This window comes from Penicillium arizonense (assembly GCF_001773325.1).
Source record: "Penicillium arizonense strain CBS 141311 chromosome Unknown PENARI_contig011, whole genome shotgun sequence".
Taxonomy (NCBI): Eukaryota; Fungi; Ascomycota; class Eurotiomycetes; order Eurotiales; family Aspergillaceae; genus Penicillium; species Penicillium arizonense.
The window spans coordinates 605,695-633,033 of NW_019173288.1; the positions used below are offsets into that span (position 1 = coordinate 605,695).

At 50.8% G+C, this 27,339-nt stretch overlaps 11 protein-coding genes across 11 annotated transcripts, besides 3 other annotated features; 5 read left to right on the forward strand and 6 right to left on the reverse strand.

The window, feature by feature from the left end:
- Window positions 1-1,032: 1,032 nt before the first annotated feature.
- Window positions 1,033-3,875, reverse strand: PENARI_c011G09292 (uncharacterized protein; the record flags this gene model as incomplete). Its single annotated transcript, XM_022632700.1, has 6 exons — window positions 1,033-1,166; window positions 1,255-2,215; window positions 2,268-2,431; window positions 2,481-2,521; window positions 3,508-3,783; window positions 3,835-3,875. 6 exons carry the CDS (start codon window positions 3,873-3,875, stop codon window positions 1,033-1,035), a joined length of 1,617 nt encoding a protein of 538 aa, XP_022487412.1.
- A 349-nt stretch (window positions 3,876-4,224) lies between these two features.
- Window positions 4,225-4,245: a sequence feature (Short protein (PENARI_c011G00618, OGE52012.1) was converted to a misc_feature.).
- Window positions 4,246-4,316: 71 nt separating this feature from the next.
- Window positions 4,317-4,332: a sequence feature (Short protein (PENARI_c011G00618, OGE52012.1) was converted to a misc_feature.).
- A 158-nt stretch (window positions 4,333-4,490) lies between these two features.
- Window positions 4,491-4,534: a sequence feature (Short protein (PENARI_c011G00618, OGE52012.1) was converted to a misc_feature.).
- A 266-nt stretch (window positions 4,535-4,800) lies between these two features.
- PENARI_c011G05445 (GTPase-activating protein GYP1) lies at window positions 4,801-6,436 on the forward strand (the record flags this gene model as incomplete). The annotated part of the gene is made up of 4 exons (XM_022632599.1): window positions 4,801-5,137; window positions 5,187-6,070; window positions 6,125-6,217; window positions 6,272-6,436. 4 exons carry the CDS (start codon window positions 4,801-4,803, stop codon window positions 6,434-6,436), a joined length of 1,479 nt encoding a protein of 492 aa, XP_022487657.1.
- A 72-nt stretch (window positions 6,437-6,508) lies between these two features.
- On the reverse strand, window positions 6,509-7,895 carry PENARI_c011G03423 (dimethyladenosine transferase; the record flags this gene model as incomplete). The annotated part of the gene is made up of 5 exons (XM_022632550.1): window positions 6,509-7,193; window positions 7,265-7,329; window positions 7,382-7,603; window positions 7,661-7,698; window positions 7,754-7,895. 5 exons carry the CDS (start codon window positions 7,893-7,895, stop codon window positions 6,509-6,511), a joined length of 1,152 nt encoding a protein of 383 aa, XP_022487517.1.
- Window positions 7,896-8,071: 176 nt separating this feature from the next.
- Window positions 8,072-10,984, forward strand: PENARI_c011G12515 (U4/U6-U5 snRNP complex subunit PRP6; the record flags this gene model as incomplete). The annotated part of the gene is made up of 2 exons (XM_022632773.1): window positions 8,072-8,451; window positions 8,551-10,984. 2 exons carry the CDS (start codon window positions 8,072-8,074, stop codon window positions 10,982-10,984), a joined length of 2,814 nt encoding a protein of 937 aa, XP_022487507.1.
- A 391-nt stretch (window positions 10,985-11,375) lies between these two features.
- Window positions 11,376-12,929, forward strand: PENARI_c011G00038 (MFS transporter; the record flags this gene model as incomplete). The annotated part of the gene is made up of 3 exons (XM_022632466.1): window positions 11,376-11,539; window positions 11,594-12,050; window positions 12,105-12,929. 3 exons carry the CDS (start codon window positions 11,376-11,378, stop codon window positions 12,927-12,929), a joined length of 1,446 nt encoding a protein of 481 aa, XP_022487416.1.
- Window positions 12,930-14,942: 2,013 nt separating this feature from the next.
- On the reverse strand, window positions 14,943-16,481 carry PENARI_c011G10567 (TADA1 family protein; the record flags this gene model as incomplete). Its single annotated transcript, XM_022632728.1, has 4 exons — window positions 14,943-15,607; window positions 15,707-15,815; window positions 15,873-16,147; window positions 16,274-16,481. The coding sequence occupies 4 exons, from the start codon at window positions 16,479-16,481 to the stop codon at window positions 14,943-14,945; spliced, it is 1,257 nt and encodes a 418-aa protein (XP_022487441.1).
- A 478-nt stretch (window positions 16,482-16,959) lies between these two features.
- On the reverse strand, window positions 16,960-20,347 carry PENARI_c011G07194 (FUSC family protein; the record flags this gene model as incomplete). Its single annotated transcript, XM_022632648.1, has 6 exons — window positions 16,960-17,060; window positions 17,113-17,274; window positions 17,332-18,417; window positions 18,471-18,879; window positions 18,930-20,246; window positions 20,306-20,347. The coding sequence occupies 6 exons, from the start codon at window positions 20,345-20,347 to the stop codon at window positions 16,960-16,962; spliced, it is 3,117 nt and encodes a 1,038-aa protein (XP_022487372.1).
- A 304-nt stretch (window positions 20,348-20,651) lies between these two features.
- Window positions 20,652-22,609, reverse strand: PENARI_c011G11303 (WD40 repeat domain-containing protein; the record flags this gene model as incomplete). The annotated part of the gene is made up of 3 exons (XM_022632746.1): window positions 20,652-22,382; window positions 22,444-22,532; window positions 22,594-22,609. The coding sequence occupies 3 exons, from the start codon at window positions 22,607-22,609 to the stop codon at window positions 20,652-20,654; spliced, it is 1,836 nt and encodes a 611-aa protein (XP_022487521.1).
- Window positions 22,610-22,947: 338 nt separating this feature from the next.
- Window positions 22,948-23,718, reverse strand: PENARI_c011G06957 (mitochondrial 37S ribosomal protein bS18m; the record flags this gene model as incomplete). The annotated part of the gene is made up of 3 exons (XM_022632645.1): window positions 22,948-23,157; window positions 23,243-23,478; window positions 23,583-23,718. 3 exons carry the CDS (start codon window positions 23,716-23,718, stop codon window positions 22,948-22,950), a joined length of 582 nt encoding a protein of 193 aa, XP_022487576.1.
- Window positions 23,719-24,100: 382 nt separating this feature from the next.
- PENARI_c011G07224 (uncharacterized protein) lies at window positions 24,101-26,365 on the forward strand (the record flags this gene model as incomplete). Its single annotated transcript, XM_022632649.1, has 2 exons — window positions 24,101-26,142; window positions 26,197-26,365. 2 exons carry the CDS (start codon window positions 24,101-24,103, stop codon window positions 26,363-26,365), a joined length of 2,211 nt encoding a protein of 736 aa, XP_022487572.1.
- Window positions 26,366-26,712: 347 nt separating this feature from the next.
- PENARI_c011G01345 (uncharacterized protein) lies at window positions 26,713-27,237 on the forward strand (the record flags this gene model as incomplete). The annotated part of the gene is made up of 1 exon (XM_022632500.1): window positions 26,713-27,237. The coding sequence occupies one exon, from the start codon at window positions 26,713-26,715 to the stop codon at window positions 27,235-27,237; it is 525 nt and encodes a 174-aa protein (XP_022487405.1).
- Window positions 27,238-27,339: the final 102 nt, after the last annotated feature.

Consider the following 27,339-nt stretch of genomic DNA (forward strand, 5'->3'; position numbering starts at 1 on the left):
GTCGGTCATTGCCCAGGCGTATTTCGAACATTAAGGTGCAAAGCTCCCCGTAAGTTCTTAGTTTCAGCATAGTATAGGAAACCGAAATTTGATTTGCAGCTTAATAGTTACTTCGTATTGAAGCCACACGATCCTGTGGCTTTAAGTACGGCTGAGTGGACATTTTCATGTCGAAGGTATGAGAATGATAAGCAATACGCGGAGACATGCTCATCATAGTACGAAGAGTATTGCAGCAAAGTGTAGTTTAGGATGAAGTACTAACTAAGTTCATGGAGCGAGCGACTATATCAATATAAGGGCACGTAATACCACGTGACTATGATTCGACAACTTGATCGTAGTAGTATATATTCGGTACCAGTGTAACTACAGTCGATATAGTAATATAGCTTAATAGCAACGATTGAGGACGTCCATTAATCAGTTTTTGTGTCACCAGTGGAAAGTTTAGACAGCCTGCCAGTCGTGCATGACAGGTCGTGCACTGTCATGCGCGACAGCGCCACTGGTCGCTCGCGTGGATTTGGTTTCTTGACCTTCCACAAGCCGAAAACTAGTGGAAACTACACCAAACAAACGCCCCTCTACGCAATTGTATCGTTTTCTTCCACTGTTTATACTTTGCTATAGTTATAGTCCACTTTTGCGTGCATCCCGGTTGCTTTTTCTTCTTCTACTACTTCATCCATGGAAATAAGATATATCTCACCAAGGTCATCACCAACCCCAGCAAGCTACAAAAAATAAATCAAGTGAACATATGTCATTGCGGGACTGAATGCACATGAAAAAAAAAAAAAACTGGGCAGTGTAAAATCGAGCTCGAATCCGACATCGGACTCAGTCATAATCACAGATCACAGATCACCTTACCATTTCCTCTCTTGTTACAAGCGAAGCCAGGCCCCAGGTTAAAAAAAAGACGTAGAAAAACACAGATTGAAAAGAAGAAAAAAAAAAAAAAGAAGCGTGCCTGTAACATTTTAAGACACAGAATAGCAACACTTGCATTTATCCATGTTGAGTGGTTTAACGCTGGTATGGGTGGAAGCCGCGGTGGCCTCCTCGGCCGCCGCCACGGTAGTTTGCGCCGGGCTTGCCTGCGTTGCGAGGTCCCGTAGGAGCATTGGCTGGCGCGGCGCTCTGTGGCGTGGGGGTGGTTCCTGTTGATGTTTTGGTTAGCTTTTGTGAAAGACGGAGTCGGGATCGGAAGGGGTATATGCTATGTCGAGCCTCGAAAGAACCACATACCACTACCCGTACTTCCGACGCGCTTCATACCTGAGGGTCCAGTGGGGATGTTTGGCTGGGGTACTTCATCGTACATGCCTTCCCATGAAGTCGGTCCGCCTTGCTGGTAAGGCGAGTATCCCCGAGGGTCCATCGAGCGGCGGACTTGCTGCTGTTCGTACTTCTGCTGCTCGAAGGCGATCTGCTCATGGGCGTTGTAGCCTGGGCCGGCCTGACGGTTGGCGGCGTTGTTGAAGTTTCCTGACATGCTGGCTGCGTTGGGGCCGGGACTGGCGTTGTCGCTGCCGCCGTTACTGGGCTGTTGCTGCATCATTGCACCCATGTTTGGCATCTGCTGCTGGGAGACTGGGCTTTGAGGGTTGGGGCTCATGTTGCCCTGCTGCTGATTGCCCATTTGCTGCATCTGTCTCATTTGCATCTGCTGCATCTGCTGCATCATGGCTGGGTTCATGGCACCCATGTTCATGTTGGGCATTCCACCGCCTTGGGAGGCGACCATCTGCTGCTGCATCATGGCGAAGTATTGCTGCATACGCTGCCAGTATTGGGCCATGACTTGAGGGGTCATGCCACTCGCAGGTCCTTGCTGTCCACCCTGCTGTTGACCTCCCTCGTTTTGGTTCATGTCACGATATCCACCGCGGCGGCCGCCGCGTCGGTCATCATCGTCGCGCAGGTTGCCACGGGGCTGCGCCTTCTTCACCTCAATGGGCTTGCCGAGAATCTCGAGAGGGCGTGAAAGAGCGTTCTCCACTGCTGCTTCGCTGTCGAAAGTCACAAATCCGAAACCACGGGGACGACCAGTGTCCTTGTCAATCATGAGAGTAGCGTCGACCACGCGTCCGAACTGCATGAAGAATTGCTTGAAGTCCTGCTCAGTAGCCTCCTGGCTGACACCGCCAACAAAGATCTTGCTGGTTTTTTCCTGCTCATCACGGGGAATGGCACGCTTGGGATCAATCTTTGATTGCCGTTAGTGACCACACCATGGAAAGATCAATCGAAGGTCTTACAATCTTGCCGTCCAAGTAGTGTTCCTTCACCATAACAGTATTAACAGTCTTAGGGTCGCGGAAGGTCAAGAAACCGAATCCACGCGAGCGACCAGTGGCGCTGTCGCGCATGACAGTGCATTCCTGGACCTCACCGAACTCCGAGAAATAATCACGCAGAGACTCTGAGACGAACGTCAGAAAAAATTTGCAGGGTGTCCACGATGTACATACGGTCCGTAGTCTCCCAGTTCAAACCTCCAATGAACATTTTCCTAGCCATAAGGATTAGCGGTCTCCTAAAGCATTGACGTGCATGGACAAAAGCAAGTAAATGATATCAAAAGTAAGTTGCAAGCGTGTCCTGGCTAATTGGGCTGGCGGTGCTATGCTGCTATCCACGAGTACAGCTAATGCGACTGTCGTAGCCTTGTCAAGGCAAGTCCTCCTCGACAGGATCACTGTCGCGCCCTTCCCCAGCATACGTTCAACCCGACCAAGCTGATACTCATGGGATTTAACAAGAAACCCACTGGTTTACATGAGCCGTGATAGTCTGTGTCCTCCTCTTTCTGGCTCAAACCGGGCGAAGATGAAAAGCGTAGAGGTGCAAGTAGTTCAGTCGTAAAAAGTGAATTGTCACTGTCTGTCTGTCTGGCCTGGGAATTCACTGCCTTGTCTAACAAAGTCCGAAGCTAAGTAGAGACGGCTTGATAATCTCCCTTCCGACAGCATAGCTACTTCTTGCTCTGCTCTATCAAGGTATATCGACAAGAAGCTATATAGTATCGGGTGTACTATATATAATCGCTTGACAAAGATCCGTGGTTTGTTGCGTTTTTTGTGCATTTGTTTCCCAAGCCGCCGAGTGATTGTTTTGTCTCTGCGGTCGGATTGCGGAGCAGATATCGAAGTGCCCAGGGTTTGGGGAATGGCTTTTGAAATTTTGATGGCCGGGTCATGATTCTCCTCAAACAACCATGCTGATCGATCACCGAGCCCATTCTTGTTCCCCTCCAGCAAAGTCTGCCATATCAAAAGGCCCAATGTAATCTCTTCTCAACAACTTCTCAACAAGCGAGGCGCTTCATAGCCCGGACCCTCGTTTCCCATTGTCCATGGCGATTTTAGAAGCGTGAATAGCCGTAACGGTCGTCCACGAAAGTATGTGCCAGCAAAGCACAGCCCAATGTCAAGGAGACGCAAACAATTGACGCATGATTTGATAAACGGGGGAGCATGGACGGATCAGTGGACTTACCCATCTTCTTTAATTCCAGTTCCCTGAGACTCGGGTTCCGCAGGGGGTGGTTGGGCATGGACAGGGGCGCCGTATGCGTTTCCATGACCATTGTGATAGCCCGTGTCATAGTCGGAGGGCTGGCCGGCATTATGCGAATCTTGAGTCTCGACAGGGGCGGGCGCAAAATCCAGCCCGGAGTTCAGAGCGGGCGCAGGAGGGGCATTCTCTTCCGCGGCAGGCTTTGGGGCCTCAACAGCGGAGGTGGTGCGGGTGGTGGATTCGTCGGCATCGTAACTGACAGAAAGTGGTAAGAATTGAGGTCTTCCATGCAGAGTAAACACTTACAGATCCGCGAAGAGATCATCGCCGTCCTCTGGGTCAGCCATAGTTAGCGATTTAGAAATAAGTGAGATAGTTTTGACGTGCTGCCAGCACAAGTATCGAAGTCCGAAGAATCTGAAGAAAGAGTGGAAAGCTGGAGTGAAGAACTCCAAGGGATGGGGTGGGCTGACTAACAAGGATTACTCCCGACTTGCGACTCAACGGCAATTGTACTTGAGCGCATATTATCAGATTGCCAGATTTGCTCTTAAATTACTTATTTACCCTCTCTCTTTACCCTACGATGCTGTTTTAATCTGCTGAGCTCCTACATGGCCTGGAGGACGGCACACTGCAGCGCCACCCCGCACGTCTATTAGCCCCATGAGATCACGATCACTTTGAATTCCCACGATGGCGAACAAAAAAGGGCAGGTAAGCTACCTATCCTTGATTATCGTGATCTTGCACTTCTCTTCTATGATCTGAAGCTAACTGTGTCCCAGGAAATGGTTCAGGTTGGTGAGTGCTTCTCCCCTTGCATTTCAATCACAGTTATAGCTCACATGGTCTCCTTTTCAACTTGGCAGACAATTCGGAGTAAGTCGCAAGCCTGGTCTTTTCTATTCTGCAGCTATCTTCAAGCTGTAAAGCGCATACAATGCTGATTATTTCTCTAGACGTACAGAATCACCTTTCTGGGCCAGCCGAAACACCTCTCTAAACCAGGGATCGAAGATATATGGTCCGAATACAGTTGTTGGCGCATCGTACTCCCATGCCAATCTTGTACAGTGTGTGCCCCTGCGACTCTACGGACGCCATTTGCGGAAATGGTGATTGACAATGTGTCTTCTTGGCAGAGCTACATCCTCCCACTCACGCCCCAGAACCCCACCAAAGTCATCGGCTACAAATGTTGCATCGCACTTGAATCGCAGGCCAGGAAACGTGGTCGCATCGCCTCCCCGCCAACCCTATCCTGGCATTATGACCCCAGGGGTCGACGAGTGGAGTCGTGACCCCACCGAAGATGATGAAGATGATGATGACGAGATTGTATACGACGACGACGAAGATGAATTTGGGCTTCCTAGCCTGGCTAGTATGAGAAGAAAACGGTCCGCGCAGTTAAAACCGGATAACCTGGATACTGGTGGTGGGACTGGAGGCAATCTATCAACGCTTGGATATGGGTTGGCCTCGAATAACAGAAGCCGGGCGGACAGTGCAGACATTGCGGAAGAACGTGGTGCGCCAATGTATCCAACCGCGCGAAAGGGAGAGGGCAAGATCCTCCGGCCTCAATACAAAGACATCTTGCAAGGTATGTATGGGTCGCGGTAAGAAGACTGGATTGTGCTAATTGGCCCTAGATCCTGCCAATGCGTTGAACCTCATTAATCACTCTCCGCCACCCACAAATGCATCGCCGAAAGAGAGAGACATCCACTCTAGTCGCCTTACACGAATCAACAAGTTCAAGCGCATTCTGCAGGCAAGCACGGTATCCCCCACTGAACTGCGGAATCTCGCTTGGTCAGGCGTTCCGGAAGAAGTGCGGCCAATGACTTGGCAACTTCTGCTGGGATATCTCCCTACAAACAGCGAGCGTCGTATCTCCACGCTAGAGCGGAAGCGCAAGGAATACCTTGATGGAGTCCGGCAAGCCTTTGAACGAGGCAGTGGAGCAAGCTCCACAAAACCGCCCGATTCGACGAAGGGTCGCGGCAGAGGACTGGATGAAGCAGTCTGGCATCAAATCAGTATCGATGTCCCGCGCACCAGTCCTCACATTCCGTTGTATGGATATGAAGCCACTCAGCGGTCCTTGGAACGCATCCTCTACGTCTGGGCTATTCGTCACCCGGCAAGCGGCTACGTCCAAGGTATTAACGACCTGGTAACACCATTCTGGCAGGTCTTCTTAGGTGTTTACATTACCGATCTGAATATTGAACAAGGCATGGATCCCGGCCAGTTACCCCGAAGCGTGCTGGACGCGGTAGAAGCCGACACTTTCTGGTGTCTTACAAAGCTTTTGGATGGTATCCAGGACAACTACATATATGCTCAACCCGGTATTCATCGACAGGTCAGGGCGCTACGGGACTTGACAATGCGCATCGACTCGACACTCGCCAAGCACTTAGAGCAAGAGGGTGTGGAATTTATGCAATTTAGTTTCCGATGGATGAACTGCTTGCTCATGCGGGAAATGAACATCAAAAATACGATACGCATGTGGGATACTTATATGGTATGTTTGGGTCTACTTGGAGGTGCTTTCAACGGATACTGACCGTCATGATAGGCCGAGGAGCAGGGCTTCTCTCGATTCCACCTTTATGTTTGCGCCGCATTCTTGGTCAAGTGGACGGATCAATTGGTCAAGATGGATTTCCAGGTATGAACTGCTAGCATAAATGGCCACCCTCCCGATATACTAACATCAACCTAGGAGGTTATGATGTTCCTCCAAGCATTGCCTACGAAGGACTGGACCGAGAAAGACATTGAGCTCTTACTCAGCGAGGCATTCATCTGGCAGAGTCTGTTCCAGGACTCGCGCGCTCATCTTCGGCCTGCTGGGGATGTTCCTCCTGAAAATGGTATCTTTTATTGATAGTAATCATAATTCATCATCCAAATTCCCGGCTTCCATGGGATGTTTCCGGGCAGAGACATGGTGCTTCGCTCAGTTGAAATGAATTCCCTTTTGGTTGAATGCCCACAGCAACTTCAAGAAATCATTCTCGTCACACATTCTCGCACGCTTCTCTGCGAGTCCAGTCTCATCCTCCAAGACCTGGCGCACCTTTTCACGGACGAGCTCTGCAACCTTGCCTCGCTTCTTGCGCGACGCTCCGTTCTTAAGCGCTGCTTCAATGCGAGCGTTGGTCTCCTCCTTGAAGAAGTCAGGGACATCGTCATCGTCCATGTCCATGACCTCGTCGGCGGGCTCCTCAGGAGCCTGCTCCTGCTCTTCGCCCATATCCATTGCCATCGCATCATCGTTGGCGACCTCGGCCGGACCATCCTCCACGGGGATGTCGTTTTGTGCACACCATGTTCGGTAGTTTCCTTCTAGCATGTCCATAATGCTCATGGTACCGATGAAACTAGACCGGAGGGTCTTGTTCTTACGCACGAAAACAATGCGCAACAGTCCGTCCCATTCGTCGTAGTTGATCTGTGGCCGCGGGTTCTTGGGAACCATTCGGATGACACTGGACTCGACCTGAGGTGGGGGCTTGAAGTTGTTCTTGCCGACTTTCATGATGTGGTCGATCTTGGCCCACATTTGCGCGTTGACTGAAAGTCGACTGTAAAGCTTGTCGCCGGCCTTGGCGAATAATCGCAGGGCGAATTCACGTTGGAACCTGTATGAGAGTTACGTTAGATCTTAATGATACACATAGCTTTCGCAATGACGGTTTTGGCAATGACATACATGAGAATACAACTGCGAGGAGCCGGAGATGTAGCCAGAAGCTTGAATGTGAGAGGAGAGGAGATCTATACTGCATTAGAAACAGTCGCGACCCTTGCAACCGTGGGATATACATACCTGGTAGGGGGTATTACTGATGCAGACGTCGAAATATGGGAGCTCCGTCTTCATCACGTCTCCAAGAATGACATCCAGACGCTTTTGGTATGGGGTAGATTGGAATCGCTTGGTGACTTCAGCAGCCATACGAGGATCCAATTCAACGGCAATACACTTCTTCGCCTTTTCGAGAATCTTGGCTGTCAAGTTACCAGTTCCGGGACCGATTTCAAGCACGATCTGGAGATTATATAGCGTCAGTGTTTGTAAATCTAGTCAATCGCCTCGAGAACTCACGTCGCTTTGCTTGAGCTCGGCCTTTTCCACAATAGCAGCTATACATCCAATTATTAGCCATAAAAGATATACTGTAGATAAAGAGTAGCTTACCTGCAATACCAGGGTTCTTCAAAACGTGCTGGCCAATATCAGTGTTCATCTTGAAGATGCTGTGAGCAGCTTTAGTCTTGGCAGCAGCATCTGAAAGGCCTTGTGAAGCATTATTACGCTTCTGTCTCGCGACTTTAGGCATTTTGTATGAAAGAACCTCAAGGATTCAAGAATTAAGGAAAGAAGAAGACTTGCGCATCGACTTCAATGTGGGCAACTTTTTTTGGCCGATAAGATTGCCGGCACCGGATTAACTTTTCTCACGCCCGCCTTTCCTTCGCTGTGATCTCGAGCTTCCTGAGCTGTGTCGTGCCCAACATGGCGTCCGGACGAAAAGATTTCCTGAGCCAGCAAGCGCCTGACAATTATGTCGCTGGTCTTGGTCGTGGTGCGACCGGTTTCACCACTCGCTCCGATCTTGGCCCGGCGCGCGAAGGACCTACACCCGAACAAATCCAAGCTGCTCTAAACAAGAGAGCACAGCAACTAGGAGCCGCTGCACCTACTGCCTACGGAAACCAATCGCGCGAGAAAGGAGGGAAAGAGGACGAGAAGGAAGAAGACGATGAGCGCTTCCAGGATCCGGAGAATGAGGTGGGACTGTTCGCATACGGACAGTTCGATCAAGAGGACGATGAGGCAGACCGCATTTACCAAGAGGTAGATGAGAAGATGGACAGGCGCCGGAAAGCTCGCAGGTTAGTCTTACACTCCCCTTCCCCTCAATATCATTTGTTCATCGGGTTAGCCCCGGTTGTTTGGACATAGTACCGACTTGAATCGCTCGCCACCTACAGGGAAGCCCGAGAGAAACTCGAAGAAGAAGATTACAATCGCAAAAACCCGAAGATCCAACAACAATTCGCCGATTTGAAACGAACCCTCGCCTCGGTGTCTGAAGAAGATTGGGCCAACCTCCCCGAGGTTGGTGATTTGACGGGCAAGAATCGACGAGAGAAGCAGAACCTTCGACAGCGGTTCTACGCCGTTCCGGATAGCGTCATCGCTGGCGCTAGAGACTCGGCCCAATACGGTACAACAGTCGCCGACGATGGAGCGCAACCAGATGCCGGTGATGGAGAAGCCGATGGTACTATGACGAACTTTGCAGACATCGGCGCGGCGCGTGATAAAGTGTTGAAAGTTCGACTTGACCAGGCTGCACTGGGATCATCTGCGGACACATCATCAGGAAGCGCCACGAATATCGACCCTAAGGGCTACTTGACTAGTTTGACCCAATCAGAAGTGAAAGCCGGTGAAGTCGAGGTGGGCGATATCAAGCGAGTTCGGACTCTGTTGGAATCCGTCACCAAAACCAACCCGAAGCATGCTCCTGGTTGGATTGCACTCGCCCGTCTTGAGGAGCTTGCTGGCAAGATCGTGGCCGCTAGAAACCTCATCGCCAAGGGATGTGAGCTTTGTCCGAAGAGTGAAGACGCATGGTTGGAAAATATTCGACTTAATGAAGGTCACAACGCCAAGGTCATTGCAGCAAACGCCATCAAGAACAATGACCGTTCTACAAGACTTTGGACCGAAGCCATGAAATTAGAAACCGACACTCGCGCCAAGAAGAACGTTCTCAGACAGGCCATTCTACACATACCTCAATCTGTTCAGATTTGGAAGGAAGCCGTCAACCTGGAAGAAGATCCCGCGGATGCGCGTCTACTTCTGGCAAAGGCTGTCGAGATGATCCCTCTATCAGTCGAGTTGTGGCTTGCCCTTGCTCGCCTAGAAACCCCAGACAACGCACAAAAGGTCTTGAACGCTGCTCGCAAGGCCGTCCCTACCAGCTACGAGATTTGGATTGCCGCAGCTCGACTCCAGGAACAGATGGGCACTTTTGCTAGGGTTAACGTTATGAAACGTGCTATTCAGGCTTTGGCTCGCGAGAATGCCATGCTAAAGAGAGAGGAATGGATTACGGAAGCCGAAAAGTGCGAAGCAGAAGGCGCTGTACTCACCTGTGGCGGTATCATCCAAGAGACACTCGGATGGGGACTGGACGAGGATGACGACCGAAAGGATATCTGGATGGATGACGCGAAGTCCAGTATTGCCCGTGGTAGATATGAGACTGCCCGTGCCATCTACGCCTACGCTTTGCGGGTGTTCGTCAATCGCCGATCAATCTGGCTGGCAGCAGCAGACTTGGAGCGTAATCATGGCACCAAAGAAGCACTCTGGCAGGTTCTCGAGAAAGCCGTAGAGGCATGCCCCCAGAGTGAAGAGCTCTGGCTCCAACTCGCCAAGGAAAAGTGGCAGTCCGGCGAGATTGACGACGCACGCCGAGTCCTCGGCCGTGCTTTCAACCAAAACCCCAACAATGAAGACATCTGGCTGGCCGCTGTCAAGCTGGAGGCCGACGCCAAGCAGACCGACCAGGCCAGAGAGCTTCTTGCCACGGCTCGTCGCGAAGCAGGCACAGATCGTGTCTGGATCAAGAGCGTTGCATTCGAGCGCCAGCTTGGCAACACCGACGACGCCCTCGACTTGGCCAACCAAGGATTGCAGCTTTTCCCGAAGGCTGATAAGCTTTGGATGATGAAGGGCCAACTATACGAAGCACAGAACAAGTTCCCACAAGCACGAGAGGCATATGGTACAGGCACTCGAGCCTGCTCCAAATCTGTTGCCTTGTGGCTTCTCGCCTCCCGCTTGGAAGAGAAGGCCGGTGCCGTCGTCCGAGCTCGGTCTGTTCTTGATCGTGCTCGTTTGGCTGTACCTAAGAGCGCTGAGCTCTGGACTGAAAGTGTGCGCGTTGAACGCCGCGCCAACAATATTGCCCAGGCGAAGGTTCTCATGGCACGTGCTATCCAGGAAGTCCCATCATCAGGCCTCTTGTGGAGTGAAAGCATCTGGCACCTCGAGCCGCGGGCTCAGCGCAAGGCTCGCAGTTTGGAGGCTATCAAGAAGGTTGAGAACGACCCGATCTTGTTCATCACTGTTGCTCGCATCTTCTGGGGTGAGCGTCGTCTGGAAAAGGCCATGACCTGGTTTGAGAAGGCCATTGTTGCCGATAGCGATTACGGTGATGGCTGGGCTTGGTATTACAAATTCCTTATGCAGCACGGCACTGAGGAAAAACGATCAGATGTCGTCTCCAAGTGCACGTCGATGGAACCCAAGCACGGCGAGATCTGGCAGTCCATTGCTAAGGACCCAGTCAATGCGTACCGATCTACCGAGGAAATCCTGAAGCTTGTCGCGAATACCATCAACTAGCTGATTTGGTCTTTTCAAAGGCGTTATGGGGGTATAGAGCCCGTGGAATTGAATTACAAGGATGTATGTATCAGACAGCAAAGGTCTAGAGCCTTTGTCCAGAAATGGAAATCAACGTGAAAATCTAGACAGGGGCCAACCAGCGTATAAAAACTAATACGATGCAGACACCACTAACCCAAAATGTCCGCATAATTCATTCTTATGTCCGCATAGAAACTCCGGCATAAGCCACAATTGACGCCAGAAGTGCTGGCGATTGGCCAAACTGACAGTGCTGTGGAGAATTCACCGGGGTGATATGTATAGAACAGCCGAAGTCGTGCCGGTACCCGGTTTTTGTATATATCTGTAGCGATGGCTCGTAGTCTTTTACATATTCTGTAACACTATGGCAGACCTCGAGAAACAGGTTGTTCCTCACGATGAGGAGGTCAAACAGGATGCCAATCTCGTCGATTTCGACGGCCCAAATGATACAGAGAACCCATTCAACTGGCCCACATGGAAAAAAGGACGCCAGTTGGTCTTGATGGCCTTTAATACATTCATAACGTGAGTCGCGCCGGTACTTCCAGTTGAACGAGACTAATCAGCACACCTAGGTAGTCCTCTAGCCTCATCAATGTTCACCCCAGGAGTCAGCGATGTAATGAGAGAATTCAACGTCACCAGCAGCATGCTGGGTTCCTTTGTCGTCTCTGTCTACATCCTGGGCTACTGCTTCGGTCCATTCCTCATCGCCCCTCTCTCCGAGATATATGGCCGTGTGGCATTATATCACAGCTGCAACCTGCTCTTCCTCATCTTTACTATCGCCTGCGCCCTCGCCCAAACTATGCCGCAGCTCATTGTCTTTCGCTTGCTGGCCGGCATGGCAGGTGTCTGTCCTCTGACCATTGGCTCTGGCACCGTCGCCGATATGGTCCCCAAGGAGAAGCGAGCCGGTATCATGGCCATCTGGGCTATGGGTCCTATCCTCGGTCCGGTCGTTGGCCCTGTCGCTGGTGGCTTTCTGGCTGAAGCCGAAGGCTGGCGCTGGGTGTTCTGGGTCATTGCCATTGTAGTATGTCTACATTTCTTCCTCTATTTTTTACCCACTAAAGCTGACGGTGAATAGACTGGCGTGATGATGATCCTGACTATTATTTGGTATCGTGAATCCTATGGCCCCGTCGTCCTTGAGCGCAAGGCTGCTCGTCTGCGCAAGTCCACCGGCAACCCTGACCTCCGGTCAATCCACGACAAAGGCAAACTCGACCCGAAGCTGTTCTTCTCGGCGCTGGCCCGCCCGTTGAAGCTGCTCTTCGGCTCGCCGATTGTGTTCCTCGTGGCGCTGTTCGCCGCCACGACGTACGGCTATCTGTACCTCATGTTCACTACCATCACCTCCATCTTCGAGGAGAAATACGGCTTCTCGCATGGTGTCGCTGGGCTGGCATACCTGGGCTTTGGTATCGGGAGTATGCTGGGCTTGGTCGTCACCGGCGCCGTGGCAAACCGCATCGCTACCAACCATATCCAACGGGGCTGCTTCACGCCTGAATCCCGTCTGCTACCCATGATGGTTGGCTGCTGGTTCATGCCTGTAGGCTTGTTCTGGTATGGCTGGTCAGCCCAGGCTGGCACCCATTGGATCGTGCCTATCCTAGGCACCGGCGTCTTCGCCGTGGGTCTGATGACGGTCTTTATGTGTGCCAGCACTTATCTGGTTGACTCATATTTGCGATATGCTGCGTCCGTCACGGCGGCTAACACGGCGCTGCGGTCGTTGGTCGGGGCTTTGTTGCCTTTGGCTGGGCCATCGATGTATGCTGCTCTAGGGCTGGGGTGGGGCAACTCACTGTTGGCGTTTATTGCGTTGGCAATGTGTGCCGTGCCTTTTCTCTTCTGGAGGTATGGGGCGAGGATTCGGACTCATCCACGATTCCAGGTCAATCTGTGATGTGTTACGGATCAAGTACGTGCCTCTTGAGGCCTGGCATTGATTCACTGCTGTTTGCAACCGTGATATCAATTCCTCTTTCATCCCAGTCGCCTTGAGATGACCGTTCTCCAAGTATCGATTCACTGGTATCAAGCCGGGTTTATACCAAATGTGATGCACCCCTCGAGAAGCCAAGTGTACTCCAGATGTATTGGAATTACATGGGGAGCCGCATTGTTGGGATCTTCAAGTCATAGCCCTAGTGTGGCCCGATTCCCCAGCAAACAATAGTTACCGCTCGTATTGTGGACGGTCCATTCTGAACCTCGGGTATCGACTAGAGGCCCGCATAATAGCCATTGTCCACCAGCACCGGGCAATGAGAAAAATCTGCACAAGTTCTACTAGCGCACCACAGGATGCATCGGGCCCCATGATTTGGGATATGCAGATTGAACGTTTGTGAAGCTTGGATACTAAGCAAAAGTCTTAGCTTCACGAAAAGTACTTTGCTTTAGCAACCAAGTTGTATTAGTACTGCAGAGACCAATCAATTCATATTGAGAACCTCTGTCGCAAATAAATAGAAGAAGATTTACTCTTAACTGCATGCGTAGCGGCTGCACAACTCTGCGAATTGACCATACCGCATGATACAACTATTAGAGACATTATATCCAAGTATACACATCTGGTGATGGCATTTGAAGATTGGAAACTCTAGGCTCGAGTTCAATATGGACTGTTCGCGCTTCAGCCTAGACTCATGGCCAATTGAAGCCAAAAACGAAAGCAGCATCTAGTCTATTTAGATAGACTAGGGATAAATGAATCCCCTACTTCATGATAAGACGTAGGTTACAATTATGAAATACGCATAGAATCTAGTCAAAATGGATCAGATCCTTAGATTCCATTCCTACGGCATAAAGCAGCTCTTGGCTAGAGGTGAACGCCAGGCCGTATTTGGCTGCTGGGCACGCTGGCCCAGGTGGCCGGCGCCTATGAGGATGTTCGTGCGTGCTTTATGATGCTTTATGACCCATGCCGGCTCCCAATCAGTTCCTCAAAGCGCCATTCACTGGTACCGCGTGACATATCACTCTATGTCCAAGTGTACCGTTTCTTTCAAGGGGAAGCCGGTGCATGCGGCTCTTGCACTTTGTCAAGCTAGATCTATATGCACCTGATGTTATTCAATGAGCACTTGAAAAGGAGGACCTCACTTATTGCATTGGCAATCAGTATTTTGGTTCTCCATATCACCATGCATCTTGATAGAATTCCATTCCTTTGGATCATTCCCTTACTAGCTTCTTGATTTTCTTTTTCTATATTAAATACTGAATAGGTTCTACATTTCTCATTTAGGTATGACGTATATCTACGGCCTTGCGTCGAAGGCGTTCAGCGAACTAGCGGGAAGCTACGTATACTTCTATATTGGTTTACGGAAATTGGTTCAATTCTACATTTACGCCTAGGTCGATCTTCTCTTACGTTTATAAAACAGTCAACTGACAAGTTTGATGGCCGTGGACTTGTAACAGCTCTTCAACGTGGATGAAAGAAACGTAGTGAACGAATGGAATTCATGGGTATCGAACAAGCTTGACCTCTTATCCCCAGCAGGGAAATGAGCCATTGTTTCGCTTTTTTTCCTTCCCTTGCCTCCTCGTGATTCTCTCCGTCTCAACTGCCCTAAGCTTGTCCTTTCGGTAGAAAGTGTGTGATATTATACATCGCCAAGTCGCCTTGATAACGACCGATAAAGAGGAGAGTGGGAAAGTAGGACAAGAAAGACACAATCGAGAATGGATCGCAAAGACATATCTTCAAACTCCGAATCCATATGCAAATCATGCGGCGCCACAACGGTGGCAGCCTCCCTTAGTAGTACCTGGACGCCGTGAGCCTCCCTTCCTCCAGACCGAGAACAGAAACAAAAAGAAGAATGAAAAATGTAATGTGACAGCACGCAGGAAAACAAAGAGAAATGGTAAAATGGAAAAAGGGGTGGGTATAAAATTCTCATGCGGCCATGGACAGACACTCGTCAAGCAATGAGCTCAACTGTTCCCGGTCACCAACACCGCCTCCTTCCCAGTCCAGGAGAGATTCATCTTCGTCCAAGTCCATCTCGTCTTCTGCAGGTTGTTTGATGTCCTCATGCGGTTCAACTCCGTCCTCCAAGCGATCTTGCTTTTCTGTTTCGAGCTCGTCTTCAAAGTACCCGCCCATGATTTGGTCCACAATGAGCGGCATATGGCCGAGAACACCGCCACCCAGCTCCAGAGTGAGCCGCAGGTCTCTGACGCCCAGAGGTCTCCGAACACTGGCCTCACGTGCTTCAACGGGGAGCAAGCCTGTCGCGGCGTCTTTTGCAATCTCCCCCCGTGTGTATGCAAGTTCCTCGATCTCAAGTTGTTGTCGATATTTGCGCATCATCATGTTGTTGATTGTGCCTGAAGGTCCGTTCGAACGTGTGCGCGAGAAAACTGCAGACAAAACTTCCTTGACAAATGTTTCCGTCGCAATGGCCATAAATTCAGCGCAAGGGAGACCAGCACCGCTTGGGAGGGATTCTTCGTAACATATGGGGACCATTCGTGAATAGATGGATTCGGCGTCGGGGAATTCACCCGTCTCTGCGGCGAGGGGTTGGGCATATCGTTTTCGGATTTCCAGTTCCCAGTCTAGAGCGAAGAAAGATTGTTAGGGCCTATTGTTGGCAGAGGGATATCCATGGGCACGAAATTGATATTTTGTCCGTCGAGGGGGTGGTGGCGCCTTACTGGTCTTGTTCAGCCCTCCTGCACTTGCAGGTACCTGACTGGGTAGTTTTATTTGCTTGACCAAATGGGATTCCTCAAGCTCCGTGGGCAATGTCTCGTAGTTATCGCGCTAGTTGTGTTGTCAGCCGCTTGTGGGAGGAAAGATATCGCTGTCGTGACCACATACCTCGGTGATGGCCTTTATGCGCCGGCGATCCCTCGGAGGCAGTTGCATAACCTCAGTCTTCAACCTTTGTTCCGCAGCATCTCCAGAGACGGGTTTCGAGATGGCCGATGGCTTATCATTGGCCGATACCCAGTTTGCGACGCCATGATCGGGGAGGTCGCGCGTGAGATTTCCGATGAGCGCGCATACAAAGTTGTTATGTAGATGTTCATTTTTCGGATCTGCGCATAGGAAATAGTCGACTCGCGATGTGTATTCGTTCTGATTGTAATGTCCTAGAAACGGGCAAGAGGTCAGGAGGTCAGCGAGCCAAGTCCAATTCGTGGGGAGAAAGGGAACAGTCTTCTTAGAGCTCGAGCTATCACTCTCTTGTCAGACATCCAATGCGATTCAGCTCATACCTAGTAGGAAAAGGGCTGTGGCCTCCTTGTACTCGCTCCACTTGTCTCCGATGGCGGCCTTCAGGTCCGTGTAGGCATGCTCCAGGTCCAGCCGCGGCACCGATATCAAAGCCCGGGAAGTCTTGATTGAGGCTGCACCGTTTGGCGCAGCGCCTTTGTTATTTGATGCAGAGTCACTCCGACTCAAGGCGGCCGGGTCGATCTGCATGGTTGGAGAGCGCGACGGGCTACGCCGAAGGGCAGGGTATATCGGCACCTACGCCTTCATCAAGGAGGACTCCGGGGATCAAATCAGATCTAATTGAAGAAATGATAGTTTCATACGGGAAACCGACGAATAGATGATGAAAACTGATGAGGTGAAAGAGATTGCGATGGGTTTGGGTGGAAGGGAGGTTCCGAGTTGCGAGTTCCCCGCCAGAAACGGATACATCGACCTGCGCCGAACTCAGCCTACATATTGGCATTGGAGATCGCCTCAATGGCAATCAATGGCATTTTTGAGAGGTTTCCTCAATGGGTTTCTCAATAGGGTCTCAAGCTAGCTACAATACATCTTCACTCAATACCCCAAGCTGCCCAATCTCCGCATTGATCTCCGAGATCTTGGCATCTACAGTGTAGATCGATTCGATAGTGATCAATGGCATTTTGAATGCCTTTCCGAATAGGTGCTCAATAGACTTTCAAGCTAGCTGCACTACGTCTTCACTCAATACACCAAAGAGCTGTCCAATCTCCCCAATGATCTCCATGATCTCGTTTGATAATTGGCCGGTCACGAGGACTGGGTATAAGCGTCAGCGCTGGATCGAAAAGGATAACATGACATAACTCACTGTAGGCATAGAGCAAAGCGCAGTCTTCATCTGTGGTCTGCTGCGATGCTTCACAGTCCAGACGATAGCGATAGATGCGAGCTAGCAACCGGTCACGGGCATGTTCAATGCTAGGAAGCACGTCGCTCAAGGGATATTCAAGCTTCATTGATGAAGCCATGACTGAAATGTTGCTTAGCACGATACGTCACAAGATAAATGCAACTCGTAAATACTAACCTGATAATAGATGACTGATGCGAGCAGAGAGTTGCTGTCGCTCTAGTGCTGTGTATCGAAGGAGATTGATCTCGCCTTCAGTAGCAGGATCATTCTTCATCAGCTCGATGTTTATTGTATGGAATGAGTTCACCATGATGCGGGTGCGGCGGACAATGTTGGCATAGGAGGCTTCAGGGAATGCACTCTTCAGCTCAAACTCGAAACCCGCTGCATCTTGAAGAGACTCCAATCGTGCCAAGAATCTCTCGATTTCAAGCTTCTCTCGCGGAGTCATGTACACAACATTCTTCCCCTCTTCAGCCATGATCGATAGGGGGTCCCGCTTCCAGACGAGACCCAGGTGCAGCCAGAGAAGACTCAGGCTTTCCTTCAGTCTGCGCCTTGCGCTGATGGGCCAGATCATGCGTGTGATGATGATTCCCCAAATACATCCGGACAGCACAGCAACGACTCGATGAAGGGCAATTTCACTCATGATTGGATTCACGCCGCCTTCGTCTTCGTCGTTGTTTGCCTCCTTTTGAGCAAGAGAGTAGCCGTATAGCACAGAGAGGTTGTATGTGAGCATGATGAACCGTCCCATCGGACCATTACCTCGAACAATGGTGATGTACCCGGTCCAGATAGCCATAAGCCATCCCAGGAACGCAAGGCCAAATACATTTCCTGACGTGACCTCCCATGCTACAATGGCACAGACTGCCCCCAGGCAAGTACCGAGGAAACGGGCATATCCCGTCGTATTCGAAGCGCCGATTGTCATCGAGCACACCAACATGTACGACAACAGACCCCACTCCCCGCGCCAGTGTGTATAGAAAGGGCGAGTCGAAGGAAGAAATGCAGGCAGGGCGTAAAGAGCAGCTCCTGCTCCGACCTTGATGGCGTATTTTGTGTCATCTCTTCGTAAAAAGCCAAGGCATTTCCATATACGGTACCCTAGTCTTTGTTTCGTCGTATCTCTTGATGAGGGTGCTTTGTGGGCACGAATGTTAACAGGCACTCTGTCGTGTGCAATCAATCCGTCCGATGCATGGCGACGGTGGTTGATCTGATTATTGGTATGTGCACTGGAAGTTGGCTCTGCAAAGGTCAATACAACGTTGAGAGACCTTTTGGCGACTGTGTGTACTTACCGGCATCAAAATCACCTATTTTGGCGGTCTTTGTGCTTTTTGACCACTGCCAGATTTTAAGCCAGGACCAGGATCGTCCGTGAGGCCGCTCCTCAACTTCGAGCTGCAGTTCATCCAAGATAGCCAGCATCTCTTGGAGCTGTTCTCCGAATTCAAGAAGGGAAAAACTGAAGTGGCCACAACTTGCTGACACTTCCTCAAGGTCAGCCTCGGCTTCGTGGGTCTTCATATTCATAGTTTCCTTTTGTTGGTATAGAGATGCAAGTGTCCTTTGGCGCGAGTCTTTATATAGTTCTAAAGCCCGGTCAAGACTGATCCGCAGACGACCATTCACTGAGACCTTGTAGTTTGGAGCAGGTCCAAATGGGATTTCCTTGAATATTTCTTTCAATGTGAATGCCAACGATCGCTTCATCCAGTCAGCTTCTATACAAAGAGAACATTTTGTTTCCAACTTACCATCGATGGCCCCAAGTGCGAGATGAAAATAGTAAAAACATCTGCTGGAAGCAGTGATGGTCTGGGTGTCGACTGGGCGCTTTCATTTTGACGGGAACGCACGGAGCTACTAGGCGACAGTTCCTCCTCTGGTCGCTCGACAATAGGCTCCAAAAACGACCCGTCAGGGAATGACCACGATCGCTCAATGGGTGTAAAGTAGTCGGCATGAGTTGAAGCACCCTGGTGAGCACCCGCTGAGCTAGACTCACGGGCGATAGTCTCGCGGATCAAACTGAACTGGAGGGACGCTGCATTGCGCAACCCTCCCATGTTGTGTGTGATATCTTGCACCCAGCGGACAAGCTTTTTCTCAAGCCTATACTCCCTTTCGGTTCCAAATACATAATGTTCAAGTTTAGCTTCTCGAACAAGCTTATCAAGCTGTCCATAGGCCTTTCGGTGTCTGGCTTCTGCATCGACAAATTCAGCCGATGCAAGCTCTTCCTCTGATCCGCTCAAGAAGCTTTCTGTAATAATTGCCAGCATGATAGCCAATGTATCAGTGACCGTGACAAGATTCGCGCGCAGCTTTCTTCGCGCCGAAATGGGAAAGACGAAATAAGACACAGCCATGACAGCTACCACACCCATCAGAACCATCTTCAAGACCTGGAAAATCTTAGCCAGAGATAAATCGCCGCTCTGCACGGCGCCCTCTTTGGTCAGGACAGTAATCGTCGAAAGCGCAGTAAGTGAACACGCAACGTTCACCAAAGGATCTCCGAGCCTTTGCTTGGTCCAACCAACAAAACCAAGTCCACCGCCACAGAAAACAATCAGAACCACTGCGTGGCCAAGAGCAGGCTGATTCAGTGTATCCTGGAAGAACATCTCCACAAACATACTCGTGATGGTCAAGAAAGAGGAATAGCAGAACGCCAGGAACGCGCAGATCAAGGCCTTGAACATCCCACCTTGGGACCTGGCAGGGTGAAAGTAGACGGTGACTGTAGCCACCATGTGTTTCCCATCCTGGTGTCCAAGCATCGCCGAGACTGCGGGGATGAACGTTGCGAGAGATCCGATGAAATACGCGAGACTGTACTTCAACACTCCAATCCCCGGCTCAGACCTCGCAAACTGGTTCGTCTGTTCCCATGCGTTGTGCATGTAGCGAGAGAGCCTTGGGATATATCCATCATAATGTGTCTGGATCTCGTTCGTGAGGAGTCCGCACCGTTCATCGTGTTCGTCGGTTGGCGTAGAATTGCGGAGGTTCACGAGGCCTTTGAGGCGCTGGCCTGTCTTTGGAAGGACGAAGGTAGCCTGGCGCAGCTTCGGCGGATGTTAGCGGGTCTTGAAACTCCAACATGGGACAGAATATGAGGGCATACTGTAGGGCGCAAGCGGCGCGAGCTTGAGCTTCCAGACGGCATCTTCAGGTTTGTCTCACGTCACGGACTTGGCGCAAACTCATTGTACGAGCCTCATTGTGGAGAAGTAATTCTCTGGAGACTCGAGACGTCAGAGAGACAACGAGCGGAGGCGCAGAGAGCTATGCAGGTCAATTTGTTGGCCGGCTACGATTGGAACAACATTTACGGCCACCTCCCGCCTGTCACCGCCACGCACTCTTGTTTACTCTGCCCAACTCTCCAATGCCTGACATCTAACGTTTTATTTCAAACTGGCCTGGAGTTGAACTCGGCCTTGATAATTTATTGATAGCAAATACACTCTCTATTGTAGACCTTCCACTTTCCACTTCTTCACCGCAGCGTCAGCACCGACGGAGACGATCTTCACGCCTCCGTCGACCCAAGCGACTCCATGGACGCCCTCCTTGTGAGCATTCTGCAGCTCGATCCAGTCTCCTGGCTTGGTCAAGCTCCAAATGAAGATGTTTGTGTCCAGTGATCCACTCACAACGTGTGATCCCGCTGGGTTCCAGGCAAGGGATGTGATTCGTGCGGTGTGTGCTGTCCAGCGGTCAGTAACCAGACTGCCATCTGAAACCTTGAAAACCAGGACACGTCCTCGCAAGTCACCGACTGCCAGGTGGGAGGCATCTGGGGAGAAGGCAAGGGAAGAAATCGGGTTGCGAGAGGCATTGATGTCCGCTCGGGGAGAAAGCCGAGAGCTGGAAATGGCGCAGATCTGGACTGAGCCATTCTCGCCTCCAACTGCTGCCATGGAGCCATGTGCGGCGACAGTTGTAGCTGCGAAGTCCGTCTTGTATTCTCCAGTCTTCTTGCCATCCTGGAAGATCTCGACAGCTTCACTCTCACCGACCAGGACGGTCACGTCACCAGCCGCAACGCCCTTTGGCTGTCCGTTAAGCTTCGAAGCGCTACCGGTGTAGGTCTTGGCAGCAGCATCAACGGACCGGATGGTGTCGTCCCAGCCGACACTATAAATTCTACCGGATCCCTCTGATGTCGTCGCAAGCCCAGCAACGTAACCGGGGTGGCTCTCTCCCTCAATCTCCTCAGCAGTGCCAGTGGCAACGTCCCAATTACAGACTCTTCCGTCAAAGCTGCCTGTCCACAGGGTTTCCTTGTTGTCTACGGTGGTCTGGTTCAGAGAGGTGATGCTCTTCTGGTGCCCAGAGACAACCTGACGGGGCTTGGGGGTGCCTTCGACCAGATAGTTCAGGTCACCGCTGAGCGACAAACTGATGAGCAAGTCATCGCTTCTTCCAGGGGGCCAAACAACGCCAACTTGGTGGTCGCGAACAGCCATAGCACCTTCTTCTCCCAAGGTCCAGGTCTGTGTTGCCTTGCCAGCTTCCACATCCCAGATCTTAACAGTTCGATCGGCACTTGCGGTCACGAACCTCCGGGAATCCTTGGCCCAGGAAACACCAAAGATACTACCATTGTGTTCGCCTTCGCCAATCTGACCCTTGGTCTCACCGGTCTTGCCGTCGTAGAGCCAGATCTTTCGGTCAGCGCCAACACTGACCAAGTGCGAGCCATCCGGACTAAACTGAACCCCGTAAATGTAGTTGGTGTGCTTGTCTGCAATTCCCATGTTGAACTTGAAAGGCGCTCCATGGTAGAAGACCGTCTTTCGGTCATCACCAGCAGTGGCAGCACGCAGAGGCCTCTGTTGCCTAATTGACACCGTGTTGAGTTGTTGCGTGTGGCCGTGGATCTCGCCAACAGTGTTTCCACTGTCCCAGGTAATACAGTGTCCATATCGCTGCTTGCCGTCACCGACAGCAATAATGCGCTGAGAGTCACCGTCCCAGGCTAGATCGTTGATCCGTCCATTGACAATGCTGTATTCACCCTTGGTGATTCCTTCGCCGACACAGTCCCAGACTCTCACAATTCCAGCAGCATCACCACTGGCAACGTAGAAGCCAGATGGGGCAAAACGCGCAACTGTTGTCTGGGCCTTGTGCTCGGTGTACTGTCTAGCGACCGCAGGGTCATCAATTGAACGCAGGAAGATAGATTTGTTGGACTATAGTGGATAGTGTCAGATCTATACGGTTCCATTGGAGGGGGCTATCAGGAAGACGTACAGCATAGGCCAATCGCTCGCCTTTGGCATCGGAGGAAAGCTGGGTGGGCTGGCCGCGGGTGGTCGAGGGGCTCGCAGCCCAAATGGACTCTTGGAGATTGTCAGGACGGCACGGAACTATATATAACTATATGGGGTTGCAGGATCTTACCGTTTGTAAGTGACATTGCTGGGGTGCACTTGGAAGTGTTTGGAGGAGGGGAGGATGTTTATCGACTGACGTACCCGGCCACAATGGCGGGGAACACCAGCCACGTCTGAGCTGCAGCTAAGCAATTTTGTCTACTTCGTTAACTACAGAGTAGAGCATCTATCATATATGTAGTCTACGGATCTACGGAGTATATCACTACATAACTGAGGTAGCTCAGAAAATAAATGCATAGCGCTAAGTAATAATACACGAAAGTGCCCATTCAACCAGGCACCGGCCTATACTTATACAAGAACATCTTCTATCAAAATCTCTCCCAGGCCCCGAAAATGGTATATCCAAATCACCAAATCAGAAGAAGCCACCAGGGCCCTCCATACGTGCCCGCATCTCAGATGCAATGATCTCAGGGTGTCGGTGAACACTGGGCATGAGACCCATACCGATAGCTCGTCGCAGTGCCTTGGCCATCTTCCGTTGGTTGACAGGTCGCAGGCCAGTTTCCGATCGGTGCTTGATACGGCCCATGGAGGTCATATATTCGGACATAACGGCGAAGTTCTATTGAGAAGGGCCGTGTCAGCGGATGTTCGTCATATGAATATGTTGCATCTGCACAGATGACAGGGGACGCTGACAACCATACCTTGTACATGTCCAATGGGCTCAAGTTCAACGCGTCAAAAGCGTCCGAGTGAGGGCTCTGGCGCTTTCCCCATTTCTTCATCTCCGCTGGGCTCAGATCGTGAGGGGCGTAGACGTCTCCAGCCTTGAACTCGCGAGTCTGGTATCGTTCAAGGGCCCGGCTCTCACCCTGCACCTTCTGGTCCTCAAGGTACTTCAGGCGGCTTGGTAGCCGGCGTCGCTGGAGCACATTGGAGTCTATCGCAAAACGTCAGTGGTTGTTGTCACATTCGAGCCATTCTCCCAACATCCAATTTTCGGAGAGAAAAGCCACAATTTGATTCAGTAGGGGTAGCACTTACGTTGTGAGCCTGTGTTGCGCTGCGAAGTGAAGGCGCTCATGGCTGCGGTTGAGCTCGAGCGACTCGTCGACAAGCCGACATTAGCGGTGGTCGCGACGTTGCGCAGTAAGGACGAGGAGAAGAGATTCAACGACATATTGTCTGAGCCTCTTAGATTAGTAGACGTTGATGGCTTTGGCAGGGAGTCCGGGACCGACGCGGAGTTGAGATCTTTTTTCGCCAAGACTTCTTCCGCCTAGCAAACTCCAGATCTCTCCACGTCGCGACCTCTCCCATACATTCCCACCCGAGACTCCAATACTTCTGTTCGACTCGATTTGAGCGTTGAGCTCAGCTCTCAATCCACCATGCAGTCCCATCTCACCAGAAGGGTCTTCCGGGCAATCATCAACAATGAGCCGCTTCGTTTCTCACAATGCCATCGAAACCGGCTGCTGCATACAATAACTCCTCTCCGTGTACGAGCTCCTCTTCCCGGCCTCCCACATATGTCACGACGTACACTATTCGCCTTCAACATGTCCCAAACTTCCGAGGGACAATCGACTACTCTACCCTCCGAGAAAGGTCTGAAGCCGATGGCAGATTTGATGAGATCACTTGTCGATAGAAGCAGACCTCCCCCCAATGATGTCCTCGCAAAGGCTTTCCAAGTGTTTTTCGCTACGCGGCTCGAAACACCAGGGACTATAAACCTTTTCCAAGCTCGCCATTTGAATGTCACATGGAAGCATTTGAAGAGGCAACAAAGCGAGCTGGAGGAAGAAGAGTTCCAGAATGTCTTCTCGATCGAGAACCTTGAGAAAGTGCTGTATGTGCTTAATGAATGTGAAATTCCTCAGGAGGCTCGCGAGACCGTCCTGCGCATTGGACGATTCGCATATAATGAATTGTGCGTGGATCATGGATTTGGCGCGAATAAGGTTAGCAGAGAAGCTATCATCCTCTATGTTAATCTCACGGCTATGAATGGAAATCCCGATGAGGCCAGACATACTGTTTTGAAGTATATGAGCCAATTGCGCAAGGCTAAACCATCGCCTTGGCTCACCGTGCTCAAAGGGTTCGCCCTGAAAGACGATCTACGACAGGTGCGGAGAATCGTCGAGGAATTCGAAAACCATGGCAACAAGTTTGATAGCAATTCACATGTTGAGCTGCTCAAATTCCTCATTGACCAGGACCAGCTTCATGCAGTCCAGACTGTCTACAATTTCCCGATCTCCGACCAACCCGAACCTTCCCTGGCCGCAAAAGAAGCTGTCATCAAATATTGCATCTTCAAGTCTCAAACCGAGTGGGCTTCAGCCATTTATGAGACTCTTCCCCATGATCCCAGCCCAGATACTGCCAGGATTATGCTGCTTTGGGAAGCAGCACAGGGAAGTAACGCTTCTGCTATTGCACAAAAGGTTGACGCATGGCTTGCGAAGAACCCGCGACTCAAGTCATTCGTCACAATTGACGTTGTGAATGATTTGCTTCAATTAGCCAATGTTCTCGAGAGACCCCAGTTGGCTGCTGATTTCATGAAGTTGGCAGAACAATGGGGCCTCACGCCGGATGAGCAAACTTACACTTTGCAATTGGAATCCCGCATCCAGGCTGGCGATGTCAAGGAGACCCTGAAGCTTTTGGAAGACAAGGTCGACCCAAATTCCCTCACAACTGAAAATCTGCCACTTGCCAACAAGCTCATCACGATGCTTTGCCGGTCCGAAGAAAAGGACGCTTTGTTCCAACAAATTTCCTCCCTCCTCGACCCTCTTTTCCAGGACAACGTCCGCCTGGACCCCAAGACTGTTGCAGCATTGACACATCTGCTTCTCTACCGCCACGACTTGGAGGCTGTCTCAGATCTCTTGCGTCCAAGGCTGGGAGACTACGACGACGAAATGAGGATGTGGGTTCGGACCGCGCTTACCGACTTCATTCTGGACATGACCCAGACCGATACAGAGGCATGGAACGTCTATGAGCTTCTGAAAATTGCATTCCCAGAGACAGGTGTCCCAATGCGTACTAAGATTATGTCTTCTTTCTTCGAACGCCAGCGCAGTGATCTTGCCGTCCAGGTATTCGGACACATGCGCCAGGCGGAGGAATTCTCCCGTCGCCCCAAGCCAGACACCTACGCCCGCTGCTTTCAGGGACTGTCTCGCACGGCTGATGCCACCAATCTGGAACTTGTGCACAATATGCTGAAGCTGGACGTGGAAGTTGACCTAACTACCAGAATTCTGAATGGCTTGATGATGGCCTATGCTGCATGCGAAATGCCGGAGAAGAGCATGGATATCTTCAGACAAATTCTTCAGTCTGAGCAAGGCCCTACTCGCCATACCATCAGGATCTTCTTCAAGGTCTGCGAGAAGCATCACAATGGTGCCCAAGAAGCTTTGAAAATGATTGCCAAGGTCAAAAAGCTGGAAATCACTCTGGATCGCCCGCTATACTCAGCATACATGGAAGCCGTGGCAGCGCAGTGCGAATTCGATCTGGCAACCGAGGCCATCAACAACATGGAGGCTGAGGTTGGAGTCCTTCCAACCAGCAATACGTGAGTGTTTATTTATGAATTTCCGGTTTGTGAACACCGCTAATGCATCCTCAGTATTGGACTCTTCTACAATGCTATCCCGTATCAGTACTGGAAGGACGAGGTTGAGAAATGGGCAATCCAGAAGTATCCCGAGCAATGGGAACACCTGGTTAAGACAAATCGCACTGAGCACGAAGAGGGGCTCAAGTTCGATGGCATCGTCAATGAGGTGGTGGTTTAATGCATATATCTCGAGACCACGTAACCCAATGTATATTATTTTGGATCATGCAACTGTTCCTGCTACGTCGTTTGTGTCCTCCGGCATCCAGTTTAGCATAAAGTGTAAATAAAAGCAGTTTACTTGACCTCCTCTGAAGCTACTAGTGCGATCCCGACACATCCAGAACCGCAATACAGATCTTTTATTCCCTAAATTTCTCATAGATGCAATTGACCAAGATCATCGGAGAAAGGGGCCGAACTTGGCCGCAAAGTCCAACTAAACCCCGACATCACCCCATCATAGCATGAACCCCCAATCCATAGTCTAAACACTTCCTTCTAACACATTCCACCAGAGCAAAAATGGCCTCAGGACTCATCTTCAACCCCCAAACCCTCCTCCAAACAATCCCACTAGCAACAAGCACCGCTACCCTCGCACACGCCCTACTAGAACTCATCACCAACAATGCCTTCCTAACACCATCAATCCGACAAACCTCAGACAAAGTCCTCCCAACCTGGTATAACCAAGTCTTCAAACGAGCAATATGGACGGTCGTCGCACTAAACATGAGCACGATCTCTTCGGCTACTGCAACGCTATTCTTTAATAAATATCACCCCTCTCAGAGTCGCCCGCTGCAAACTACCTTCTTCTACTGGGTTGGTCTTGTGGGTGCTATTGGGCATTTGGCCTTTGTGCCCTTTGTGGCTGGGCCAGCGCGGAGGATTTTTGAGGACTCGAGGGTGCAAGAGGATCAGGGGGAGAGTGGGGTTGGTGCTACGGCGGATATGGAGATGTGGTTGAGTGTTCATCGGGTTAGGATGGTCGTGGCGGATTTGCCTGCTTGCATTGCGTTTGTGGGTGCTATTTTGACGCTGTGATGTTGTGTATTTTATGTTGAGGTGATATAACATGCATAGATAGACAGGGGGTGTATGTAATCTCTAATTCCAAAACGCCGATGCAAATGGTACAATGTAGTC